This window comes from Dermacentor albipictus, chromosome 2, assembly GCF_038994185.2.
Source record: "Dermacentor albipictus isolate Rhodes 1998 colony chromosome 2, USDA_Dalb.pri_finalv2, whole genome shotgun sequence".
NCBI lineage: Eukaryota > Metazoa > Arthropoda > Arachnida > Ixodida > Ixodidae > Dermacentor > Dermacentor albipictus.
Window position 1 is genome coordinate 115,719,017 of NC_091822.1, and position 23,502 is coordinate 115,742,518.

At 44.0% G+C, this 23,502-nt stretch overlaps 1 protein-coding gene across 1 annotated transcript in view; it reads right to left on the reverse strand.

Annotated features, from left to right (window-relative positions):
- LOC135917835 (ice-structuring glycoprotein-like) overlaps positions 1 to 23,502 on the reverse strand; it is a 59,854-nt gene extending 36,352 nt beyond the window's left edge. The window contains exon 1 of the mRNA XM_070533314.1: positions 23,338 to 23,502. Coding sequence (XP_070389415.1) covers positions 23,338 to 23,502 — 165 coding nt within the window. The remainder of the gene's footprint in view (positions 1 to 23,337) is intronic.

A 23,502-nucleotide genomic window follows, 5' to 3' on the forward strand; every position in this document is an offset into this window, starting at 1 on the left:
TGTTTTATGGCTGGCGCGGACGTCTGCAATTTTTGCAACGTTTCCACGCATCATACAATCTTTCCGCGTTCCGTCTCTTGTAACCGAAGCGCTCTTCTTCCCGATTGTATCTCACAGTGATCTGTTCGCGAATCCTGCAGTGCATTCAGTCCGCGACGTGGAGGACACTGTGCAGATGCGAGTAATTGGCTCCGGATGCGGTACTCACCATTGCTTCACTAGCTTCCGTCCGGTCGTGAATGAGACTGCTGCTGAATCCGCGTAAGGCAGTGGATTCGTTTTATACGATAGCTTTCGAGAAAGGAGGGCCAGTAGAAGACATGTCCTCCCCCCCACCCCCCCTTCCGTCCAACCCTGCCTTGCGTAATGCGTTAGAGCACCAATTCGAGCTCTCTCAGGTGGCACCCGGCAGCCTGGCGACAATGGCTTTCGCAATCGGTGTGACATTCCTCGGACCTTGCTTTCTGCGTGGCCAGCAGTCGCCTGGTGTCGCTAACGGCGCCCGTGGTGGCAGGCACAGCTAGGTACACGCTTCGCTATAGAAACAATGTCTCCGAGATTAATAATTGCATTCTTGCGGTTTTCGAGCCTCTTTTAGCGTCCCCTTGCGCTGAACGCGCGAGAAGTTAAATCACTCTTTCACGATACGTGCTTCCAATAAGTATTGGAGGGAAAAGTTGGCCTGTGCAGTGCTTCACTGAATAAGAAACGCGCGCAAAGGGCGACGTTTTTCTCGTGATTACTTTTGTCGCGAGAACTGCAAGCAACCATTGAGCGAGAAACGGAAATGAAAGGAGGCGCCAAATTAGGATTCCTGTCCTGCTAATCCACCCGTCTCCACCTCAGGCAATCTGAGATGTCTGATATAGGATTGCAGCTAGCTGGGGAAAGCACATAAAAAATCAAGGAAAACGTCGAATGAACTAGGGAAGAATACATTTTATCGTTCCTGTTATGCGCGGCACCGTAACCCAAGCTGCTCGGTATTCTGGTCACAGTGTTCTGCTTGATACATTGTGTCGGCAAAACGCAGTCTTATTTTGCGCCGGGCAATGGCGAATATATAACTCTCTAAACGCTACGCCCTTTTGTGTGGAGACTATTGGCTGCTGTAATAAGAAATGAATTTGGAGCATCGAGGCAGTAGGAGGCCCTTTTGATCTAACATTGAGGCTTTATTTTTGTGAGGCCATTTCAGTTGTTCCAAACTGAAGATTAGTTATCGCTTCGCAGCTGAAGGCGAATTAGCCACCGTGGTTGCTCAGTGGCTATGATGTTAGTCTGCTGAGCACGAGGGTGTGGGATCGAATCCCGGCCACGGCGGTCGCATTTCGATGGGGGCGACATGCGAAAACACCCGTGTGCTTAGATTTAGGTGCACGTTAAAGAACCCCAGGTGGTCAAATTTCCGAAGCCCTCCACTACGGCATGCCTCATAATCAGGAAGTGATTTTGGCACGTAACACCACATTTAAAAAAAAGAAGGTGAATTGAAGTAAGTGTGGAAATTCGTTATATAGCTGATAAGTCACATAACCACGGCTGATCCGGTCTCGCTAATTCTTAAATTGTAGCATTATGAATTTGACAAGAGATACGTTGACGTGTGTACGTCAACCACTCTGACTGAAACCACGAGCTTGAGCACATGTGCTAGAGGTCCTCCGTTCGAATCCCCATGGAAGCAACGACAGTTTCGCAGGTTTATGGCCCGATTGTAAGCGCAGAGAAGCTGCTAAGGTAAGTGGAGGCCGCAGTATAGCTCAGGTACCACAACATCAGGAACACCCGCTTCTTGAAAAGGACACTCATTTCTTTAGTGTCCTCTTGCGCAACAAATTGACCATCACGCAGAGAAGAATATGGCATCCCCGCTTTAACTTTACTCTTGTGCTCAAGGTCTTGCGTTTGAATCCCCGAGCAGTTAATTAAAGTTTTGCAGGCTTGATTGCCAAGCGAATAGGGCACACACATGTTGACGTGTAGTGGTATCCCAGGGGCCCCGAAACTATAGGAGCTGTCTCTCGTTGCAAAGGGCACTGACTTGCTGAATCAGCAATTGACTACTCTAGTGCGACAAGCAGAACACCATCGGGAGGAAATCACACAATGTTCTGACAATGCACACTGTGACTGAACGTTCGTTTGTCGCATGTACAGCGCGCTGTGACCACGCATATCGTACAGCACATTATGCTAGCGTTAATTGGTGCTCTAATCACCTGCTATTTTCAATTTCGGCCTTTTCTTTTGCCTACATTTTTTAATCACTGTGACACTGAAGTTTGTTTTCGATGATTGGCACAGCCACCCAGCGGTGGCCTAATTACCACGGCCACGTCATTGATTCCAAACGTTACGCGCCCTGCTGAATTTGCGTCTATGGCGTTGCTCTACTAAACACGAGATTGCAGAATCGAACCCTGGCCACGGTGGCCGCATTTCGATGGGGCCGAAAGGCAAAAAAAGCGGCCTTGTATACTGCATTGGGTGCACGTTAAACATCCCCTCCTCGTCAAAATCATTCCCAAGCACGCCACTACTGTGTCCCTGATTATGAAATGGCACTTTTCGAAAGTAATACACAAGAATAATTTTTTAATAAATGTCGCTGCAACTATTGGACGAATATTATTGTTAAACGCGCCATTCACCAAGAAATTCCAGCTATTGTAATATGCTTTGCTTTTAGCAATTTCGGAGAACTTTTTGTATCGAGGTCAGGGGTTGAACATAGTTGGAAAATTTTTCATAATTATCTTTTTTGTGTACCCTGTGGCGCTAATTCAAACAAAGTGTTTGAATTAGACTTCCTCGTTAAAAGGTGTTGTTCAGCGCGTGTGCCACCACTTCCATTTGAAAGCGACGAAAGCAAGTATAAAACACGAAAGAATGACTAAACCAAATGACACCTGCTCTGCACCCATAAAATACGTAAACAGGGGCCTTCTAACGTAAAGCTATTCCAATACGGTTTCGATTAATCTGGGGACGTCCAATTGACCCGACCGCGAACGTTAGCACCGGGCGGCACCCCACCGCGCTGTGTAAACCACACAATCAAACGCTTTCCCCGTTTATTACCTCTGTTTCCTTTCAAAGCGAATAGCTTCGCCGACCTGGGTGCTATGCTGGATTCGCCGAATTCGGCGAAACCTGGAATCTTCGCAAGTTCTGGCGGAGCTCTATGATGAAAGAAGCAATGGCACCAAGACAAAACTTGTCCCTCGGCACGCCTCCTGTTCCATTGTTTTATCTAGATTCGTTTTGCGTGGCCATAATCTCTTGGGCGTTGCCTTATGGGTGGTCGAAAAACGGGTTCACGTGATGATACCGTCGGTGCATGGTCAAATTCAAATTCAAATTCAAGTTTATTTACCAGACAATATGGTGGAAGGTCCGCTGGGCTAAAAGCCGTAAAAACGGCTTGACGGGGCCCAGGTAACCGTTACATGGCAGCGGCTATACAAAGTGCAGAGGAAAAGTACTAAGATACACTGTTACAAAAAATGAAAAAGATGCAGATCACAATGCATAATACAACATTCATAAATCACACAAATACATTTGAAATACGATGCACATGGAAATGCATATGCAAATTTCGACACATAGTACCGCATATTTACACTCACACAAACACTCTAAAAATGCTGCAAAAAATTAATGTTTTTAATAACCGATTTGCAAGCAGCATACATGTTATATATAGTAGATATTTTAAGATACTGAGTCTTTTACTAGCAAACAATAGAACAAAAGAAAGAACGTAACTGTTTTTTACTGCAACTGGTTGTGTTTTCATACGTGTTTAGTGTTGTTGGGACGTTGTATGCCAAAGTTTGATATTTATAAGTTTTACGAAATCGCGGTATAGACCATATATGGGTGTTTCTTGTAGGTACTGTAATAACACGACGCTCTAGACATGATAAGGCTGTAATAAAGTCCGAGAGTTCTCTGTTTGAAAAGTAGAGTGTGTTCAACAAGCGGTATGAGTAAATATTGTCAACCCGAACGATACTGAACCTTTCAAATGATTTGCGTGTGTTTCCCAGACGTTCAATGTTTCCAGCGTAGCGAATTATCCTTTTTTGTAGAACAAGTATTTTATTTATGTTTCTTTTTGTTGTTGTGCCCCAAATCAACGTACAATAATTTAGATGCGAGTTAAATAATGCGTGATATATTTGAAGTTTGGCCTTGAGTGGCAGCAGACTACGGCAGCGAGAGACGACTCCTGTTACAGATGAGATTTTCCTACATAGGTAATTAACGTGAGCATCCCAACTTAAGTTCGATGAAAAGTATACCCCAAGTATTTTATGCGCATCAACAATATCTATTTGCTGTGAATCAAGAATTAACGGCTGGTGAGTAGGTACTATTTTATTTTTAGCATGAAATATTACAGCTTTAGTTTTATTTGGATTAATCTTTAGTCTATTGATTTTTGACCACGAGGAAATCTCCGAAAGTACGTCGTTAGCTCTGGATATTAGATGAGGCAGGTTAATGTCAGAGATAAGTATCGTTGAATCATCTGCGTATATTACGTACTTAACTGTACGTAATACGTCGGTGCCTTCTTCCACTTATTTATCGTTCCACCTAGGGCATTACATGCACAGGCAAGTTATAAAATAAACACATTTAGTACAAAATTATTCGTCACTTTAATGTGGTTTAAAAGCATTTCGAAGGTTGCAAGATTTACACAGAATGTGTATTAGACTCATTTGTAATTTAACATGCTTTGCGTGATACCCAGAGGAAACGCTCCCCGTCATCGTTCCACTAGATTGGACGAGCGCGGCTCGCTACGTGCTCGAGATCGCATTTCCGAGCACAGATTGGTGTGCGCCTGGTTTCGCACTGGGCTTTTGTCAGATCACTCGTTGCTCGCGCTAAAGTAAGGCTGCGAGACAAAGTGAGCGCCGCCTAGCGTAGATGTGGTTTCCCACGCGCTTACCGCGTAAGCACGCAGGAATTCCGGAAAACACTCATGCAAGGAAAGGGCAAAAGAACTCTGCTTTATTTTCTTTTACTTTGTGGCACACCTTCATACTCGGTAGCACCGAGTGATCTATGAGCTCTAACAAACGCCAGAAGCGGCCTTTTCAGCGCAAGTGACCGTTAAGTTGCTGCCGTTACATGCTAGGTTGGACATCAGCAGTGGTGCAGTAACCTAACATACGCGCTGCTGACGCGCATACCCGCTGCAAACAAGGTGGCGCTTTACTTTTTTAGAATAACTTTCTATTTACTGCGTGTGAGCGCCCGTGATGGGCTCCACGAAGTTCAAAATGAAGTTGGCGGTCTTCCAATGGAGATTAAGACTCGCCCCATTAGCATCCACTAAATTTGGGATACAATCGCATGCGGCCCATTGGACACTGTGAATAACGCTCCCCGGTTGAACACTGAAAAGTCGCAGCTCCCCTCCGGTCGCGCATACCATGCCGAAAACCCATGGTCCACAATCTGCAACACTTCCGCAATTTTGGCGGCTGGGCGGAACGTTGTCGCCCGTCATCAGGTGGCTCGATTGTACTTTTGCTTGTCGCTAAGAAGGCACTCGACAATTTTCATTATCGTCCCAGAGCCACCTAGTGGAGGTCGCGACAGCATGTCGTCCTGCACAACCTCACGGGTCTAGTTCCTCCAGTCAACGATGGTGGGCTTCGAGAGAGGAAACAATTGCCGCCAGTCATTTACTTCAACAGCCACACGTCTGCGCTTTCCCTCACGTAGTAGGTGAGCCAAATCACTTGCCGCCTGGAAAGTTGAAAAGTAGAGGAGTGGAAGCCGCCTGGAGCCTGGAAGCCGCTTATGCGCACCTATTGGGGACAGTGAAGCCGCGCTGAGCGTGCGGCGGCCATTTTGTAAGTGGCAATGTGGAACCGAGCGCAGCCGCATTCATGCTATGCACTGCCGATGAAGTTGCTCACGTTTACAAAGCAATGAAAACACGCAGTTCTGGCCGTCGCCGTTTATTTTACATCTGTCATCTGCGAATTGGCCCGTAGAACGCAATTCTCCTGTACGATTATTAAGGAGAGAAGCTCAATTCAAGCGCATAAACATGGTGTCAGGTGTCCTACTGGTGACTGAAGGCAATCGCCCTTGACAGAAGTGGCCTCACTTTATTCTTGATCAGTTCTCGGTTTCGTTCCTTCGTCATGTGGTGTATCATCACTTTGAGGTATTCTTTTGCGATTTTTCTGCACAAATTGTAAATGTGATTACCAAGCGGATCGAAGTCAAGGATGTACTGCTCCAATTTCTGGAACCACTTTTTCTCTAAGGAAGCACCCAGGACTTCCAAAATGAGATGCTTTGCCCTTGACTTCTCCGTTGTAATGGTATCTCATTCAGCCTGTAGTACTCGCAGTCCCTTCTCACCTGCATCACACAGGCCAATGATGTCTTGTGATGGTGAAATAAGTTAACCTCGGCCCTTTTGCTAAATAAAGGCGCCAGCTCATCTGAATGCAGGGCAGAGATGCACTGCTGACATGTTGTGCGAACTTTCCGCAAAATGGAGCCTGCTATGTAAGGCACCACGGCATCGACAAATGCAGAAAGGCTTTCGGGCCAGTCAATGCGATGTGCAATGCGAACAGCGAAGCAGCAGCTCATCGTTGCCATTCCCCTAATGGACAGGCAATGGCCATATCATTGTCAAAGTTGACTGTATCGAGAATAGTAGTGCAGCACCCCTGGCGACTTTTCACAGTAGGAACTCCCTCCGGTGCGCGACGCTCTAGAATGTATCCGTTTGGGAGCTTTCGCCTTTGTCGCCACTCGCGGCTAAAAGTGCAAAATGTATTATTTCGCTCGATATCCATTTGTTATCAGAAATTTATATCATTCAAAACAAGAAACACATACCGTTAGAAAAAAAATGGTTATTTTATTTGTTGTATTTTAACGCATTCGATTGGGGGAAGGTGTAGGTGTAAGAATGCGCCGCAAGTGCGCCGTTCGCATTCGACGCAGGATAGAATGATAATGCCCGAAAGTGGAGGCACCCCATCGACGTGCCCGAAGAAAATGTTGCAAGTGGATAACGGAAAGTGTTCAGGTGTGCAAAGGCGCATGCAACAAATAGCGAAAAGGGAGACAGGCACCTGGACAAAGCTTCGACATCGTGGATTCCTTAGCAGTCTAGTATCCTACCTATGCTACGGGGTAGAATCCTTCATGAAGGACAAGCGAAACGGTCACACTGCTCCACCGAAGAATATTATGTAATCTGTGTAGGCGCCGCACTCTCCGGGGATGATTTCATTTTCGTTGTATGCGCTCTACGCACAATCTGACGACCTCATCCTTTACCGCGACAGTTCAGTGCGCAAATCCCTGATTCTAAGGAAACTGAAGGCAATGACTAGGCCAAGCTAAAGTGATAGGTAGGGATCTAAAGCGTCTTAACCAATGCCATTACCGACAACAGAGCTGTTGCAAGCTAAGAAATGAGGTAAGTGTATCTAACATAATTTTGTACTCGGCAGGCACCTTCCACTACCAGCCGAATCGCTTCGCACTCGCGCACTCGACTTGCGTCACTGGTAGTCAGCCACTGACAATTGGACACGTTCAAGGAACCCTACCTTTCTACTTGCTCTCAATTATAAGAAAGAACGCACTGCACCTTTCCTCGATGACGCTGCGGGCTGTCGAAAAGCTGTGTTTTGCTGCGACAGCAATTACATGAAATTACAATTACAGTGACTCGCAAGTGCCGGCGAACGCTGAGAATTGCTCCCTATCTTCCCGCATGCCCAGTGGCGCATGCACAGTCGCCAAATTTGGCAGGAGGTCCACCAAAGTGTGGCACTCAACTAGAGCATTCATGGCGTAGCTCGCTAAAGCATTGGCGTGAAAGACGTTGATAGAATAACGACACATAACCAGTGTATTTGTGTTGTAGCGTTTTAAATCGTTCGGTTGCTGTCCTGGAAGAACCCTTGTAACGTGGGTTTTATTCCGGGACGCATTCAATGTGGCACATACTTACTTACCAAAGTTAGCGTCAACGACGCCAACTTTGGTAAGTGCGGGACACAGTGGCACACACCTTCTGTCACACATTCAGTGACCGAAGTTCACATCAAAGAGGTTATTTGAAGCTGAAGTGCCTAGCACAAGAGTGGACACGGGACACTAAAAAGGCGTCAAGGACAAGCGCAAACTTCCAACTGGTGTTTATTACAGAAAATGTATGTATATATACTCTCGCGAACTTCATCGTAATGCGTTAAAGTCGTGTAAGTCAACATGCTCAGCACAAATAAACAAGAGCGCACCATGGCCACGCCAAAACCTAAGGCGCGAGAGTATATATGCATACCTTTTTGTAATGAACACCAGTTGGAAGTTTGCGCTTGAACTTGTCGCTTTTTGAGTGCCCCGTGTCCACTCTTCCGCTAGTCACTTCAGCATGAAATACCAACTAGCCCTGTCTCACACCCTGCTTCAGGTATGTGAAAACCAGCACATACCCAATGCTCCGAGTAAGCGTCAAATATTTTCTTCAAACAGCTTTGCCTGCCTAGTCCCCAAGTAGCGGATCTACAGTGAACTATTTCGGCCAGAAAGAGGTTCGTTGAAGAGCGGTACATATGTACACTTTGCCACATACTGAGCAACCCAAGCTGGCCGTTTGTTTGGTTTCGAACTTTGCACCCTCGGAACAGCAGCCCGACGCGCTACCCAATGAATCACCGTGGGGAAATGGTTGGCTACAAACAAGCATGTACACATAGATAGATAGATAGATAGATAGATAGATAGATAGATAGATAGATAGATAGATAGATAGATAGATAGATAGATAGATAGATAGATAGATAGATAGATAGATAGATAGATAGATAGATAGATAGATAGATAGATAGATAGATAGATAGATAGATAGATAGATAGATAGATAGATAGATTAGATAGATTAGATAGATAGATAGATAGATAGATAGATAGATAGATAGATAGATAGATAGATAGATAGATAGATAGATAGATAGATAGACAGACAGACAGACAGACAGACAGACAGACAGACAGACAGACAGACAGATAGACAGATAGATAGATAGATAGATAGATAGATAGATAGATAGATAGATAGATAGATAGATAGATAGATAGATAGATAGATAGATAGATAGATAGATAGATAGATAGATAGATAGATAGATAGATAGATAGATAGATAGATAGATAGATAGATAGATAGATAGATTTTGGCCCCAGAAAGTGCGTGCACTACCCTAAAAATTCTAACGCATGAAAAAATTTTCATGAGTAGGCACACGTAATATAGTGGCATGTATTACAAGGCACCCCAACCAGCTTTAGCCAGAGTTTTAAAACATGCCGGTGCACTCTAAGGCGGCGCGACCAAATGCATGTTGCCGACTATTGTGTGTAGAAAGTCACACTATATTTTGTATTTCCCTTAATTACATAATGAGTGAAAATTGTTTACTCAATTTCGCAATACAACGACGTCAGGCAACAAATTCCGATTAGAAAGTTGTGAAGCGCTTTGCAAAACATCCGATTAAGCAGTTTCTAATTTTCTATTTATTAGTCATGACTGTTTTCCCGCTCACTCCAGATACCCGCCGGGGTGGCAGCGCTCCCAAACTTTCTGCGAATGAACGAACATAGTATATAGACGGGTGTGCTGCCACTTAAAAGGCCACCGATGTGCTTCCTTCGCGGTGGTTTATGATAGCGATAAGCAGATCCAGCGGTAGCACACCCGGCTAAATGCTATGTTCGTTTGTACTCGCTACATTTGGGAGTGTTGCAATAACAGCGCGAAAGCGGGCATGCCAAGTGTTTTTTTTATTTAGCTGGTATCTGCTGTAAGCGGGAAAACAGTAATACCAAATAGGTAGAAAGTTGGAAACTGTTATATCGGACATTTTGCAAACTGCTCCACAACTTTCTAATTGGAATTTTTGCCTAAGTCGGTTGATTCCAAAGATGCTTAATTAATTTTCACCAATTGTGCAATTTAGCAGGATAAGGAAACAGCGTGACTTACTCGATACAATAATTATCATAGTGCATTTGGTCGCGTCGTCGTAGAGTGCATTGGAATATTTTAAAATCTAAATAATGTTAGTTGGGACACCCTGTATATACAGGTAGAAATATTTTCACGGTATTAACAAATACAACAGGCGGTAACCCAGCAGAACAGCTCTGATCGAGCAGAACGTCTTCTTTGTCATCGTCAACTCTCTTTCCCGAGGCCTTGGCGGCACGCAGAATAAAGCTCAATCAAACTGTAACCGCACAACCCACGGAGATGCACTGAATGTGCATGTCATTACCCCCTCGCCCCTTCAAAAGCATCGGCTCGATGCTTCGGAAGTAGGGAAGGATCAGCGTGTGTTGTAGCGCTTCATCCTACTCACCTCACCTGAACGATGTCCAGTCGTGGTGTACGGTGGGAGCATTGGGTGGTGCTCTCTCAATCAACTTTGTAGTTGACGTTGCCGAGGTGTTGGAAAAACCCGGTAGGTTTCAACATAACGACGGAGAAGTTTCTCCAACCTCCCGCGTGGACAGACGGGACTTCAGATCCATACTTTGTCTTTTGGGTGGTAACTAACTTCTCTGCGGCGGAGGTTTTACCTGCGGGCATCGCAGTGTTTCTGAGAGGAAATTCGCAGGCGAGCTAGCTGACGAGCTTCCTCGGTACACTGAGCATATTGGCCAGCATTGACTAACTTTGTGGTAACCTCGCGTCCGTGAAGCAAGCGGGAAAGATATAATCCTGTGGTTTCTTGAACGGCGACATTATAGGCGATGGTCATGAAAGGAAGAACGTTGTCCCACTTCTTGTGATCCCCATCAACATACACAAATATTATGTCAGCGATGGCCTTGTTGAACCGTTCATCTGTGGATGATACCCGTTCGCCCGACGGTGAGCAAATCCACTGAGGCGCTTAATAATAAATTAGTACTAACTAATCAATTAAGACTAATGATCTAATTAGGCGTAATGAGAAATATAATTTGAGTATCTCCAAGCGACGGTAAGCAACACTAGCTTATGTCTGTCCAGCTACGTGGCAATCGCATATTTTTAAGCTCGGGCTTAAGTGAGCCAGGATTCTTGTATTGGAAAGGACTGATTTTCGGAACAAAGTGTAGCTGTACGCACCAGCCAGTAAATGTACCATGGCACATAGCTACGGTTGCACTGACAATGTGGCGTTACCAGATTTGTGTCTTTAGTGTTGTCATTGCCCTAATAAATTCTCTTGGTTTTCAATTAAATATGTACCGTTGGCTCTTAAAAGCCAACTCGGAAGCTTTGTTCATGTTGGGGCTATCAACATCATTTTGTACTTTTGGGCATCTGTTTTAGCTAGAACAAGAGAGTAACACTTGGGCCTAGATTCACGAAGCTATTCATATGTAGGCCTTCGTAACAGTAGTTCATGATTGGCGAGCACCCTGGTTTCTGCATCCTTTTTATGAGTGGCTGATGCCATTAGAATGTTGATCAATCACATTCTTGCAAATACTTGCGTACATAAGCTTTGTGAGTCTGCAGTCTGGTTTCTTGTGCACCTCCTTACTGTTCCGAAACACTGAAGTGTTATGATGTTACGAAGATTGGCAGTATCGCACATGTTTGAATTCAATGTACTACCTCTGTAATATGATATGCATTCTTTGCAACCACTTTCGAAAAGGCCTGGCTTGTGCTTACAAGTATCGATTTAGTCTAACTTATATTTCGCTGTATAAAATAAGCACATAAAAATTCATTTATTTACAGGTTCCCAGACCATTTTTTATTGTAATCACAGGTATTTCGGTTAAGGAACAATAATTTCTGGCAGCCTTTGTGCCAGTAATATCAAAAGTGCAAAGTGCTTGGCAGGGGCAGAGCCTGGCTATAGTTTATCTTTGGAACTACATGCATAAATAGGCAGCTGCCTCTTTTTCTGAATGTGCTGCCTGCCGGTTTTTGACCCCTCTGTTATTTTCCAATTGTTGCGCAAAAGTGTCAACACTGCCTTCAAGCAACTGACACACTTATAAACGAAATAGCAGACATGACTGTCTCCAAAAATGCTTTCATTACAAACTTTAATGAGCACCTGGTGTATGGCTTAAGCTTATTGTCTACTTCATCTGGTCATCATCTGGTCCATCTCACCCGATTTTCAATGCTGCACATCATATGACGTAAACAGATTGTACCAAACAAGTTTTTACATTTAGATCGGTGAGCTTACTCACACCAGTTGGTCCTGAGCACAAATATATACGACCAACATATGGCACATGGCAGGAATCAGCACCGCTTGACCTGTCTTTTTTATACAGGTAAGCTCAAAATTGCAAAACTGGCAACATTCATAAGTTGTGTGAAGGTTAACTGCATAAGCCAGGCGACAAACTTCCTGTAGGGCCACCCTTGATTACACTACTATTGATTGGTTAATATGTGCGGATGATGCATGGAGCCCCACTGCCCGACTGTTCAATCTACCAAAATGCGTGTCGTGCCCTTTGCAGGGTAGAAAAAAGGGCTGTCAACGTGAGCTCCTGTATAGTATAGCACGACTCAAAGATGCAGTATTCAGTGCAAAAGCGCATACTAAAACATGGCGATAGAGTAACATGGGAGCACGGACTCTGACAAGGTGGGTTCCTTGAACCCATAGTAATTAGGAACTTATCAGATAAGTTAGGTAGCACCACTTAGATTCTAGCGACCTGAATGGCACATGCATAAGCTGTCTTCCACTCCCTGTTGTGCGTTTCTGCCTGATTATTTCGCTTACTGTTCTGTTCACTGGGTGCTTGCACCTTGTTGGTCATCATGTTCGGTATCCGAGCTCTGTGCTGATTGCTTATGCCAGGTATAAAATCATAACTTTGCTCACAAGTATTTTAGTGTAGTGTACAATAAAAATGTATCTTCATGATTGGGTGACATTGAGAAGGGACAAGAAGAGAAACGCGCTCATTTTTCCATGAACGTTTGTTTCCTTTTTCCTGTCTTCTTGCAACACAGCCCAATTATTGTTTTGAAGGCACACAGCTAGAGTGCCGGTGTTCAAAAATATGTCAAGTGGCAAGGTTGAATAATGGAAAAAGGTATGTGTCCGGGCACAATGGCACATAATTGGATTATTTGACTAAAAAGAGCGCTTCGATGAGCCTTCATATATTGCATGGAAATGTATATTATGTGCCCTGATAGCATTAGGCATGAAGCTGCCTGGTAATGGCTGGGGAACTGATGTGAAAAACTAATGATTGTGCTTGAATGTCGCAAGCTTACATTTAGTTGGAGCTGTGCAAGGAAGTGAGTGGGATGGTTTTACAGGGCTGTACTATGTACATTTCAAGCATGCCCCATCTTAAGATGTATGTGCATATTAGAGTGCACACCAGCAGCACATTATAGGGCAATAGAATGCACAACTACTATGGAAGTCAGCAAAAGATTTACAGTTCGTTGCATATGTGATAGTGTTAAGCGAGCCCCAATAGTGCAAAGGGTCATTACAACATCAGTCAGTTGCATAAATAAAGGAAAATAGTGTAATTAAAATAGCAGTAGCATTAAGTGCCCCAAATATAAATCAGCCATTTTTGCATGCGTACTGCCTAGTTGAGATGACACAGACTTTGTGCCACAGTCCAGCTTTCTTGGCAAAAGACGTATGTGAAGAGCACCCATAACATGAGCTGCAGAATTTTTGATACAGCTCGCATCAAAGCTTTTGTCCTAAGCTACTCTTCATTGTCACATTTCATATTACAATAGACTTGATAATCCAAACTGGAAAGGACTCCAGAATTTTGTTTGAATTGTCAGAAGTATGAATTATTAGATAAAAGCATAAACAGAAGTTGGGGCAACCTACCTGTTATTCAGCAATAAAATATCCTGAATTTGAAGTATTGCGACTCTGCCGTTATCAGGGGCAGCAAGCCATAATGTTCATAACTGCAGGTACGATCACAAAGACAGGGGAAGCATGTGCGCAGAAGCCAGCACAAGAGAAGGTGCGATGATGTGAAAACGCGGAGCAGATGCTGTTTGCATGACACGGGGACCCGTTTATGGCCCTAATGGAACGCTTTTCTGCTTCCCCTCATACCATCTGAATCGCAGAGCATTGTTGAAAATCTGCAAAATTTTAACCCTTTTTTCCTGTATTTTAGGATTGTTGACGTCTTTGATATTTATGTGGAACACATCCTCCTCTAACCCTGAAGACAAGCATGCAAAATAGTGACCGGAACCAAGTTGGAATGGCTCTTTGAGACCTCTGTTCATACGCACTGTAAGCCTCGTATGTATGACATGAGCTTCCTTATTGCATTTCATGTTCATTCCTTCGATGATGGGTACTGCTTGCTTAGTAATGTTGCTTAATGTTCAAAATATTGGTGTGTTGTGGATGCTTAAGGTTCCAGTGCATGCTTTGCGACTATCAGTTGCACGTACAGCTGTCCTGAAGGTCACAATTCCAGGAAAAGGATCTGCCCTTATGTGTTCACTGATTTGCTGTAAACAAAAATAGTGAACATCTGCAAACCTGCCAGCATGTTTGTATCGTGCCTTCTTCCAAACGGCTGTCCTCAGTTGCGTTAACATTTCTCATGCAGGATACTGCAAATAGTTAACATGCAGTGCATACAAATGTGATATTGTCTCGTGGTTTAAAGTGAAACTTGAGTTTTGGTTTTTGCAGTCTGCTGACACAGGTAAAAATTTTCTCTTTGATTTCCTTACATGATGCTTGGTGTTAAATCTATTTCCTTAATTTCTGATTCTGTGGGCTAGGGCCCAATCTGTTTCAACTACTGTTTGCAGCATCACAAAAGCTGCGCCCTTTGGCAGTAAAAATGTATAACAGGCATGGACTCGGGTACAAGTCACTCAGAGGATACTGTTGAAAGTGTGTCTCGCAATTAGGTTTCAAGTTTGCACATGTTCTCTTATTTCTTACCAAATGGTGTGGCTTTCATAATGTGTTTTACAAATAGAGTACGGATTCTTATCATTCTTTCAAGACAGCGTAACTAGAAAATGATGTACAGCTGAGTTTACAGCTTGGATGTCTGTTCAAGTGCAGTTCACTTTTTTGAGCTCCATCGAAGCGTATAAAGCAAATAGATTAGTACAAATGTTCTGCGGGCTGAACATTTGTACTAATCACAGAATGCCACACAGAATGGAAATCATAGAGCCACACAGAATGGAAAGGTTTGACACAACTCTTTTTTGCAGCAGCACGTTACAGCGTCGCAGGTGGTCTAATAACATAAAGCCCGCCATTATGGCATGCCTCGTAGTCATATCTTGGTTTTGGCATGTAAAACCCTATAATTTTTCTTCTTTTTTGCAGCACCCGGGTGCCTCACCGATGTCTGCAGTGACATTCGAGGGTACTATCTTGCTAGAAGCAACGGCCCTCCATGTGTAGCTTGAGTCGATTACAATCGACGAAGATAGCCCTTTTTCTGCCATGGCATCACAGATTACCCTGTCCTGCGCATTTAACATTGTTTTTCCGCCAAAGGCGCATAGAACGTTTGATTTAATAGGCCGCATATTTTGTGTTCACCGCTTTGTGCGGCCAGCTTCAGTTGTGCAAGCGGCACACATGTTCTTGCAGGGTAAAAAATAGTGTTCCCTGGTTTTTCTGTCCATATTTTGCGTTACAACACAAAATAGAACACACTCCCAAGCGTCACTGGTGGCGCAATGAGCGTCTGAAAAGCATGTTTTAGATAAAAAATTTTCCCCATAAGAAGTAACTACATATATGGAGTGCTGAACAGTTCATCTATTGTATAGTACCCGGAAAGATGAGTAGTTCGTCCTCAGAGAGTAACTGCAAAAAGCAACAGTTATTCCTCAGGGAGCAGCTGATGAGGCTAACGTTTCATTCTCCAGAAAGCAACTGGATAAACTAACAGTTCATGTCCAAGTAGCTGCTAGGAAACTAACAGTGTGTCCCATTGCCGTTACTCCGTAAGGATCCCGCTGCAGTCACTGACTTTGGGACCCTCGTCTGCATACTATCTATTACTTACTCATTGTTACTGAATGGAGAATAAACTGGAACTAAAACTGAAAGGGAGTAATGGTTGGGCCAACGCATTTATTCCCTCAAAGAAGCAACCATACAGCTACGTTAAGTTGTTTTGGCTTAGAGTGCATAATTTGATTTAAACAACTGTGCGTCGTACTGACCTCATGTCTTGTCAGAAAAGATGGTGAGCGAAACGTTAGCATTTCTTGCATTTATATGACATTTACAAGCAGTTGCTAAACCCTTGTTTTCTCCCAATTTTGGTGCTTTATATATCAGGCGCCCATGGTGCACTCAACGAACTACACAAGTCTTCTCGTTTATATTTCGTGGGAATAGAAGAAGGGGGATTCGCAGGCGAAATTTACTGTGTGTGGATAATTACTCTTGCTTTTTCAGTACTTTTCTTATGCAGGCGTTCCCCAACGCTTCAGGAGGGTTCTAAAATTGGAGCAGAATTTAGCTATCTCTACTGGACAGACTCTAATAGTCATCGATGTCAAATTTGGCCAAATCTGAAGGAAAGTTATGGCTGATGTTCACGCAAACGTAAAGTACGTGGGTAAAGTACGGCCTGTGCGGTAATTTTTCATTAAAAGAACTGCTCGGAAGTGTGGCAGGCAACGTCTCATATGGTGTGCATATATGGGGGATGCGTTTAAGGGGTGTTGTTTCGTATGAGGCAACCTAAATTCCTAACGGAAGTGTTAGAACACAACAGTCCCGTTGTATACTGCGATGCACTGTTCACACAAAGGACAACGTAAATGAAACGCAAACACATGTGCGCCGACTTTAATCAGTTTACTTTTGGAGGAGTGCTAAACAATGGGACAAGCATAGACAGCACATTTGCGCCGTGTAGTCATTGCCCAGTCGTTTAGCGCACATCCAAAGCTTTTAATCTACCAATAACGTCGATTGCCAATCATTCAGCTGTTTATTGTTTGCAGACGCACGTAAAATATGTACAAGATAGGGGAACAGAAAGCAAATAGAAAACATGAATGAAAATTGCAAGTTACTGAGGCGCATCTAATTTCACAATGACAATTATGGCGTGATCTGATGCTCGTCCATAAATTTAGGAGCTCTTCCGGGGTAGTTCTCCAAAACGTGCAGTGCAATTGTTCTTATTCTCTATTGCTTTCGTGGATATGCTATGCTGTAAATGATAGTATTTTTTCGATTTTGTGCTGTACTGATTATGGCGCTATCCTACAATAATATTTTTCAGTTCTTTTATGACGAAATGCATTAACTAATCTGTACTGCTCACGCGTGAATTTTATATTTCCTGGTGCGCACAGGCTACGTATTTTTCTAATTATGTATATGTGCTACTTCCTGTTTGTATACATGCATTTATGTAAATTGCCGCCTGCCAACCTGTGTGTTCACATGTGAGCGCACGCTGTTGTCTTTGATGGGTTTTTGTGCAGAGTAAGTTTCCTTCGCGCAACTGTTTACCCCGAACACCACCATGTAATTCCTTTTTATCAAAAATAAAGTCATTCATTTCAAAAACCAAAACGAGTTCATATCAACTAGCCACAGTCTAAGCCTTATAGAAAGAAGCAGCTTCATAGGGAATATGGCTGTCAATCTGCAAGCATAAAAAAATATGTTTTTCTTTACAGCAACAGCAGCAGCAGCAGCAGCAGCAGCAGCAGTAGTTGTAGTAATTATTACAGCACGAATAACCAATAGACTAGTACGACACTCACGCCACATAAACGCATCATGTTATGTTTGATCATACATATAACGAAAATTCGCATAGCCTACTACATTAAGGAAAGTGCAACTTTCTCTAGAAGCATTATTTCGGCATCTAGACATGCGGCCAAAAACGTGACATATATATCACGCGATGGAAGTTCTGAAAATAACTGGCTTTGAAATTGTGCCTCTGGTGGCAGCACCATGATTGTTGTAAAGGAAAGAGCACAGTGTTCATTCCAAAGAATTCGAAGCTGTTCTGATTTGTTCGGTTGCCTTTATGCTCCCCTAAAACATGGCAGAATACCAAACTACATATACTCCCTGCATTGAGTACCACATGAAGAGCTCCACGGTTTCATTTCTTTAAGTCAGCCGCTCTAGACAATACAAGATTCTCACAACTTTTCCTTTGAGTAAACTGTTACTCTCAAGTCTTCTCTTGGTTCTCTATGCCTTTCGTGTTGCTTAGCGTCGTCACATATTATTCAACTGGTGTGCTTAAAACACCTTCGTACATCTCTGGTCGTAAAGTCGATTGCCGACAGCTTCATAGCTGTTTCCTGGGGAGAAAACGGGGATGTGCATGCTTTACACGTCTCTAGGGGCTTCAGGATCCCGGCAATCTCTATTGGATCGCCGCATTATACGTGCCGGGTCTCAGAAAACGCGATTTGCTGCAGAGGCAAGCAGCTGCACTCGAACATCTACAATCACGCCTAGAATCAGACAACGGCACCGAATTCCCGAGCTTTCACTCCAGATTTAAAACGACACACGTGTTATCGTCCTAATCCTAAGCAGAAGCAATCTCTCGTGATTTGTTCTCGGCAACGTAAGGTCGAGAGTGTCCACGAAGGGTGCAATCCTGACTGTTAATTACGTTCTGAAGGACCCTTCATATATGTCAGGGACTTATTTCTCGCTGATTTCATTTTTTCCCTAGGACAGTAACTTCATTTCCTAGAAGTTCCTTACTTGATCGCCTAATGTCTCCTTCTATTTTTTTATTGTTATCGCATTGTTTTTTATTTACAATATGTTTTCCTTATTTACCATGTCTTTGCATGTGAACTTAATAGCCCCATCTCAAGTAGCAGGCCGTGCATTTAGACGGTGCCAGCTTGAGCATCGAAATGCAAGAACTTTGCCCGTGTACCACGCATTCGGTGCATGTTCAAGAGTCACGAACCCCAGGTGGTCGAAGTTAATCCGGAGAACACCACAATGGGCGTGCCTCATAATCACATCATGCTTCTCGCACGTCAAATCCGCTGAATGGCACGCGTTGATAAATGGACTCGAAGTGAAGTTATTTGCTCCTAGGACGGAAGTATTATAGGCAAGTGTGACAAAAGGAAGAATGGTGTCCTAGTATGCGTGTATGATTTGAGTACACATAGAGCCCTTGTAAGACAAAAGTCGATGAGAGCGCATAGTAAGACCATTTTCTGGCGGATGGTATGGTGAAGTGGTCTTACGAATGACGCTATAGAGGCCTGGATGGCTTCAGCAAGAACAAGAGAGAAGAAAGTCTTGTCATAAAAACGAAAAACACGACGTGGCGCAAAACAATAGTGTGCAAGAAAAACTCGATGACTTCGGAGGCAACACTACAGCGAAGAGCTGCAGTCTAACATGTAGCGAGACAGATTGCCTATGGAAGTAGCAATCCAAATGTACGCGGCAGGCGACGAGCAGAATGGGACCGTATAAGTATGTCCCCACAAAATCAAAGGGGGCGGATGGGCTTGAGCAAGACGGAGAGGGCCGGAGTGAACGCCTGACAACCACTTTCGGTGTGGAAATAACGAGTGGTACCCAACGTGCCCTTGCTGACACCGGTAAAAGTCCATGCCACAAACAGCTAGTTTAGTGTCCGTAAAAAAATGCTTAGTGAGTGGCTGCTGTGTCATTGTGGCAAGCTTCTAAATTTTGTAGTCAAGGTGGGTGGTGGCTGATCCGCACCCACTAGGACCGATTTCTAAGCGACGTGATGCAAGAAATGCCGGACTAGTGCTTCGTCTAGGCTTAAATATTCAGTGGCGATTTAGCGGGAAATGCAAGAGAAACGCGTTTGCATTAGTCGAAGCCATTTGAGGTCCCGGATAAATGAAATAAACAGCGTTCACCACATTGGAAAGTGTTCAGGAACTGACTCGACTTACATCCTATCTTTTCAAGGAGCGATGTGCAACAGTCTGCCGTTAATTGTATGTGTATTTAAGTAATATAATCATGATAAGATTCCAACAAACTAATGAACTTCTAGAGACCTTGGTGCGCATGCGCTACTCCTGCTGATGTCGTCGCTTCGCGCAGTTAGAAGCCGCTGGCTGGTTGGCCAGTCGAGTCTTGCGCGGTATAGTCAAAGAATTGGTCGACTGTACATGTGTGTCAATGCACAAAAGCCTTATCACAGGCAGTGTGGTACATCCCACGTAGCTTCGTATCCTTGGTGAGCCCTTGTCAGGTATTTATTCTGTTTTTATGCGATAGGGCATTATATAGGCTGACTTCATCCCTATTGGCGGTGTAATATCTAACAGGAAATGTGAACTGCTCTCATCCAGAGTACAATCCCATGCAGCGTCTCCATGCTCTAACTGTCAGGGAGAAAACTGCAAGAATTTTGCACGTAACACAAGCGCCAGATGTTCTAAGGAGCGACTTCGGTACGAGAGAAGCATGCGTGTGATCATGGCCTAACAGCTAGTGCATTAGGCTGCCATGCTGGAAGACAGATGTGTGATTCCACCATAAATCCCGTATTTCTTTATCGCATTATAGAAGGACTTCAGCCACTTTGGAGGTATCTAACAGAAGACTTGATTTCTTTTAAGATACGAAGTATAAATGTAACTTTTATAAATGAGTGTGAAAGACGGCCCACGGCGCACCGGCGTGCAGCTGTCGAGATGTCACAGCCACTACAATTTATCGCAAACTTAAAGAGTTAGCTATGCTAACTCTTTAACCGGCGTTCGTGTTGTCTTTCTCGCCTCGTCCTTGTTCAAATGTGCGCTGGAACTATGTTTCACAATGCTAATCATAACCAACTAGCCCAGCTGTCCATACTTAGCTATGCTATGTTATGGCGTACTTTCTTTCTCTGGTTTTCTTTGTGCACGTGCAGACTGAAAGGCATACCTGAAGTACCGATTCGATATCCGACACAATGTTTCACACCTAAAAGATATTCGAACATATATGTTCCTCGAACGCGCCGTCAAGAGCTGAAACGTATCGTGTACCCCAAGATGACGCTGTAGGAATGTTTTCGCTCAACGCTATTTTTCATTCAGCGGTCTTTCTTTTTTCCTTCATTACACAGTGTGATGAACGACGAACAGGCAAGAAATTGAACAATATTCCTATTGCAGCAGCAGAAATTAGTTTCACTCGGATTGCGAATCGAGTTCTCGCTTAGCGCCATAAAGGTGGGTGCTGGCGCATACATTACCGATAACTCGCCGTCAACCCATTACGCAACTTCCGACAAGAACAGCCCAAGAAAGGCCACCAAGCAAGCTTTCTCCGGCGAGAAATAATGTCGGCGCCAAGTCCGCATCCACTCGCATTGAAATGGATGCTTTCAAAGCCGGATGTAGCACACTTTCGCCAGCGGCTAACGGTACCGTTCGCTACAGTATATAGGACGGTCAGATAACCCACAGCTTTTCCTCCATTGATCCATACAGGTCAGTGGTCTCGGGTTAATAGTGAAGTGGCAGCCCTTATGAGATTTTTAATATTGTAGAATGCTAGGCCGAGCCATGGCTTACAGGGACACTAAACAAAGAAGCAAACACCGCAAGCCCTAACTTCAATTGACATTTAATGTAGAAAGCGTATACAATAGGGCATGAAGTCAGGAAAACGAGAGAGATTATAAAAAAAAAGAATGTTATTACGTGCCATGCCAAGCGGGCCACTTATGCTACACTATTATTGATACCTGCTAGATATGTTATTTCTTTACTCGTGAGCAAAAATTGAAGGTGAAATCAGCACGCTGCATTCTGTCTGCCTCTAGTATCAGTCGCCAAGGCTGCTCTGCGTTAAGATACTCTATACATGTGTTACCGAACTGACAGTGAACTGCTAAGTGTCCATCTGCGCGCTTCACCTTGTCAGGCTCTATTTGACGCTGATTACGAACCGGTCAATGCGGTCAACGTTGACTCGACCACAGGAGAGCGCAATTTTACAAACTAGACCCTGCGTACGCGCCACATACTTATCGCAGTGGCTAACCCTCCTTGCCTTATTTTCATATATCGGATTGAGACGCGTTCTTCTACATACACTGGATAGCTTTTCAGTAGCTTACATCCCTACTTCAACGCCATATTTTTTGCCAAACTTCTTGACGGGTATGTAATGTATGAGTGGCGCCATTGGTATGGGACGTGATGACGTTTTTTTGTATATCTCTTTTTTCTGTTTTCATAGCTTATATCTATGCGCCTAATGCATGTTGGCACGTAAAACCTCCTAAATAATGCGCCTTTCACGTTATATTTCAGTTCAACTTAGCGCTTGTGGTGTTTGGTTCTTTGTATAGTGCCCCTGTAAGTCACTGTGTTGCCTAGCATGATGGATTTATCCCAACTAGCCCAATACAATTGCTTGTTAATGTTTTAGATAGGTTGCATACATGGGAAAAGGCGCGGCCAAATGGCGCAGTATGATGGTATTGAATTCACCAAAGAAGAGGGTAGCGTCTATAAGTGACATTGAAAGTTTATGCAAACAGGTGCTACACACTGGATAGTGCTTATTGCCATCGAGTTGGCATGATCATTTTGCTGTATGATGCTTAGTTTGCTTTAAGCGTACGCAAACATATCCAACTTCCTATACTCTGGTTTTGAAAGGTCCCTCAGCAGTTTGGTTTCACTAGGTTTCCATGTCACTGGCACTGTGAGTCAAGAGCCGATGTTCAATCAAAGCCCCTTCACGAGCTGATCAAAAACCTTGTAGAATTAGCGCGTTTCCTACAAAATTACGAGGCATTGGAAATGGTATCATGGTATATAATGGTATAATGGCAATGGTATATTTAATCCGCTAATTTCATTCCATTCACCACAATTGTTTGACCTCTTCCTTATGCCGTTACCACTGGTATACTAATATCCCCACGACTTCAACACTGTTCTCGACAAAATACAACTCCGTCCGGCATCGTCTTTGCAAGACTGTGTTTTACACTTTATACGCCATTAGGTCAAATGCGTCGAAGTTACAGACATCCACGGTAAAAACACTCCAGTATCTGTGAGCCTTTCTTCTCTCCTTCGAAGTCGTATGCAACCATTTACTCGCAATGAGAGTCAATTAGATTGCTGAAGTGGTAATGTACTGACAATGCGGAATGCATTTATTTGCTATGTCTTCGGCAGCATTTATTTGCTATGTCTTCTACGGCTTCGGAAGAAGAAGACGAGTTCTTGATCAGCTGCTAGTCCTGCTTCGCTCTGGTTTTTTCGGTTAAATTTGTGCGTACCGTCGCCCCCTTGGCGGGTACGATGTCAAAAGCAATGACGGGCGTTCCGCCTCCTCTGCCGCCAAGGTTGGGGGCTGGCCTCCAAGCTGCAAGTCGGTCTGCTGAGCTCGACCACCTCAACGCGACTCTGCCAAAGTCTTCGAGCTGCTCAGACGTCAACGACAT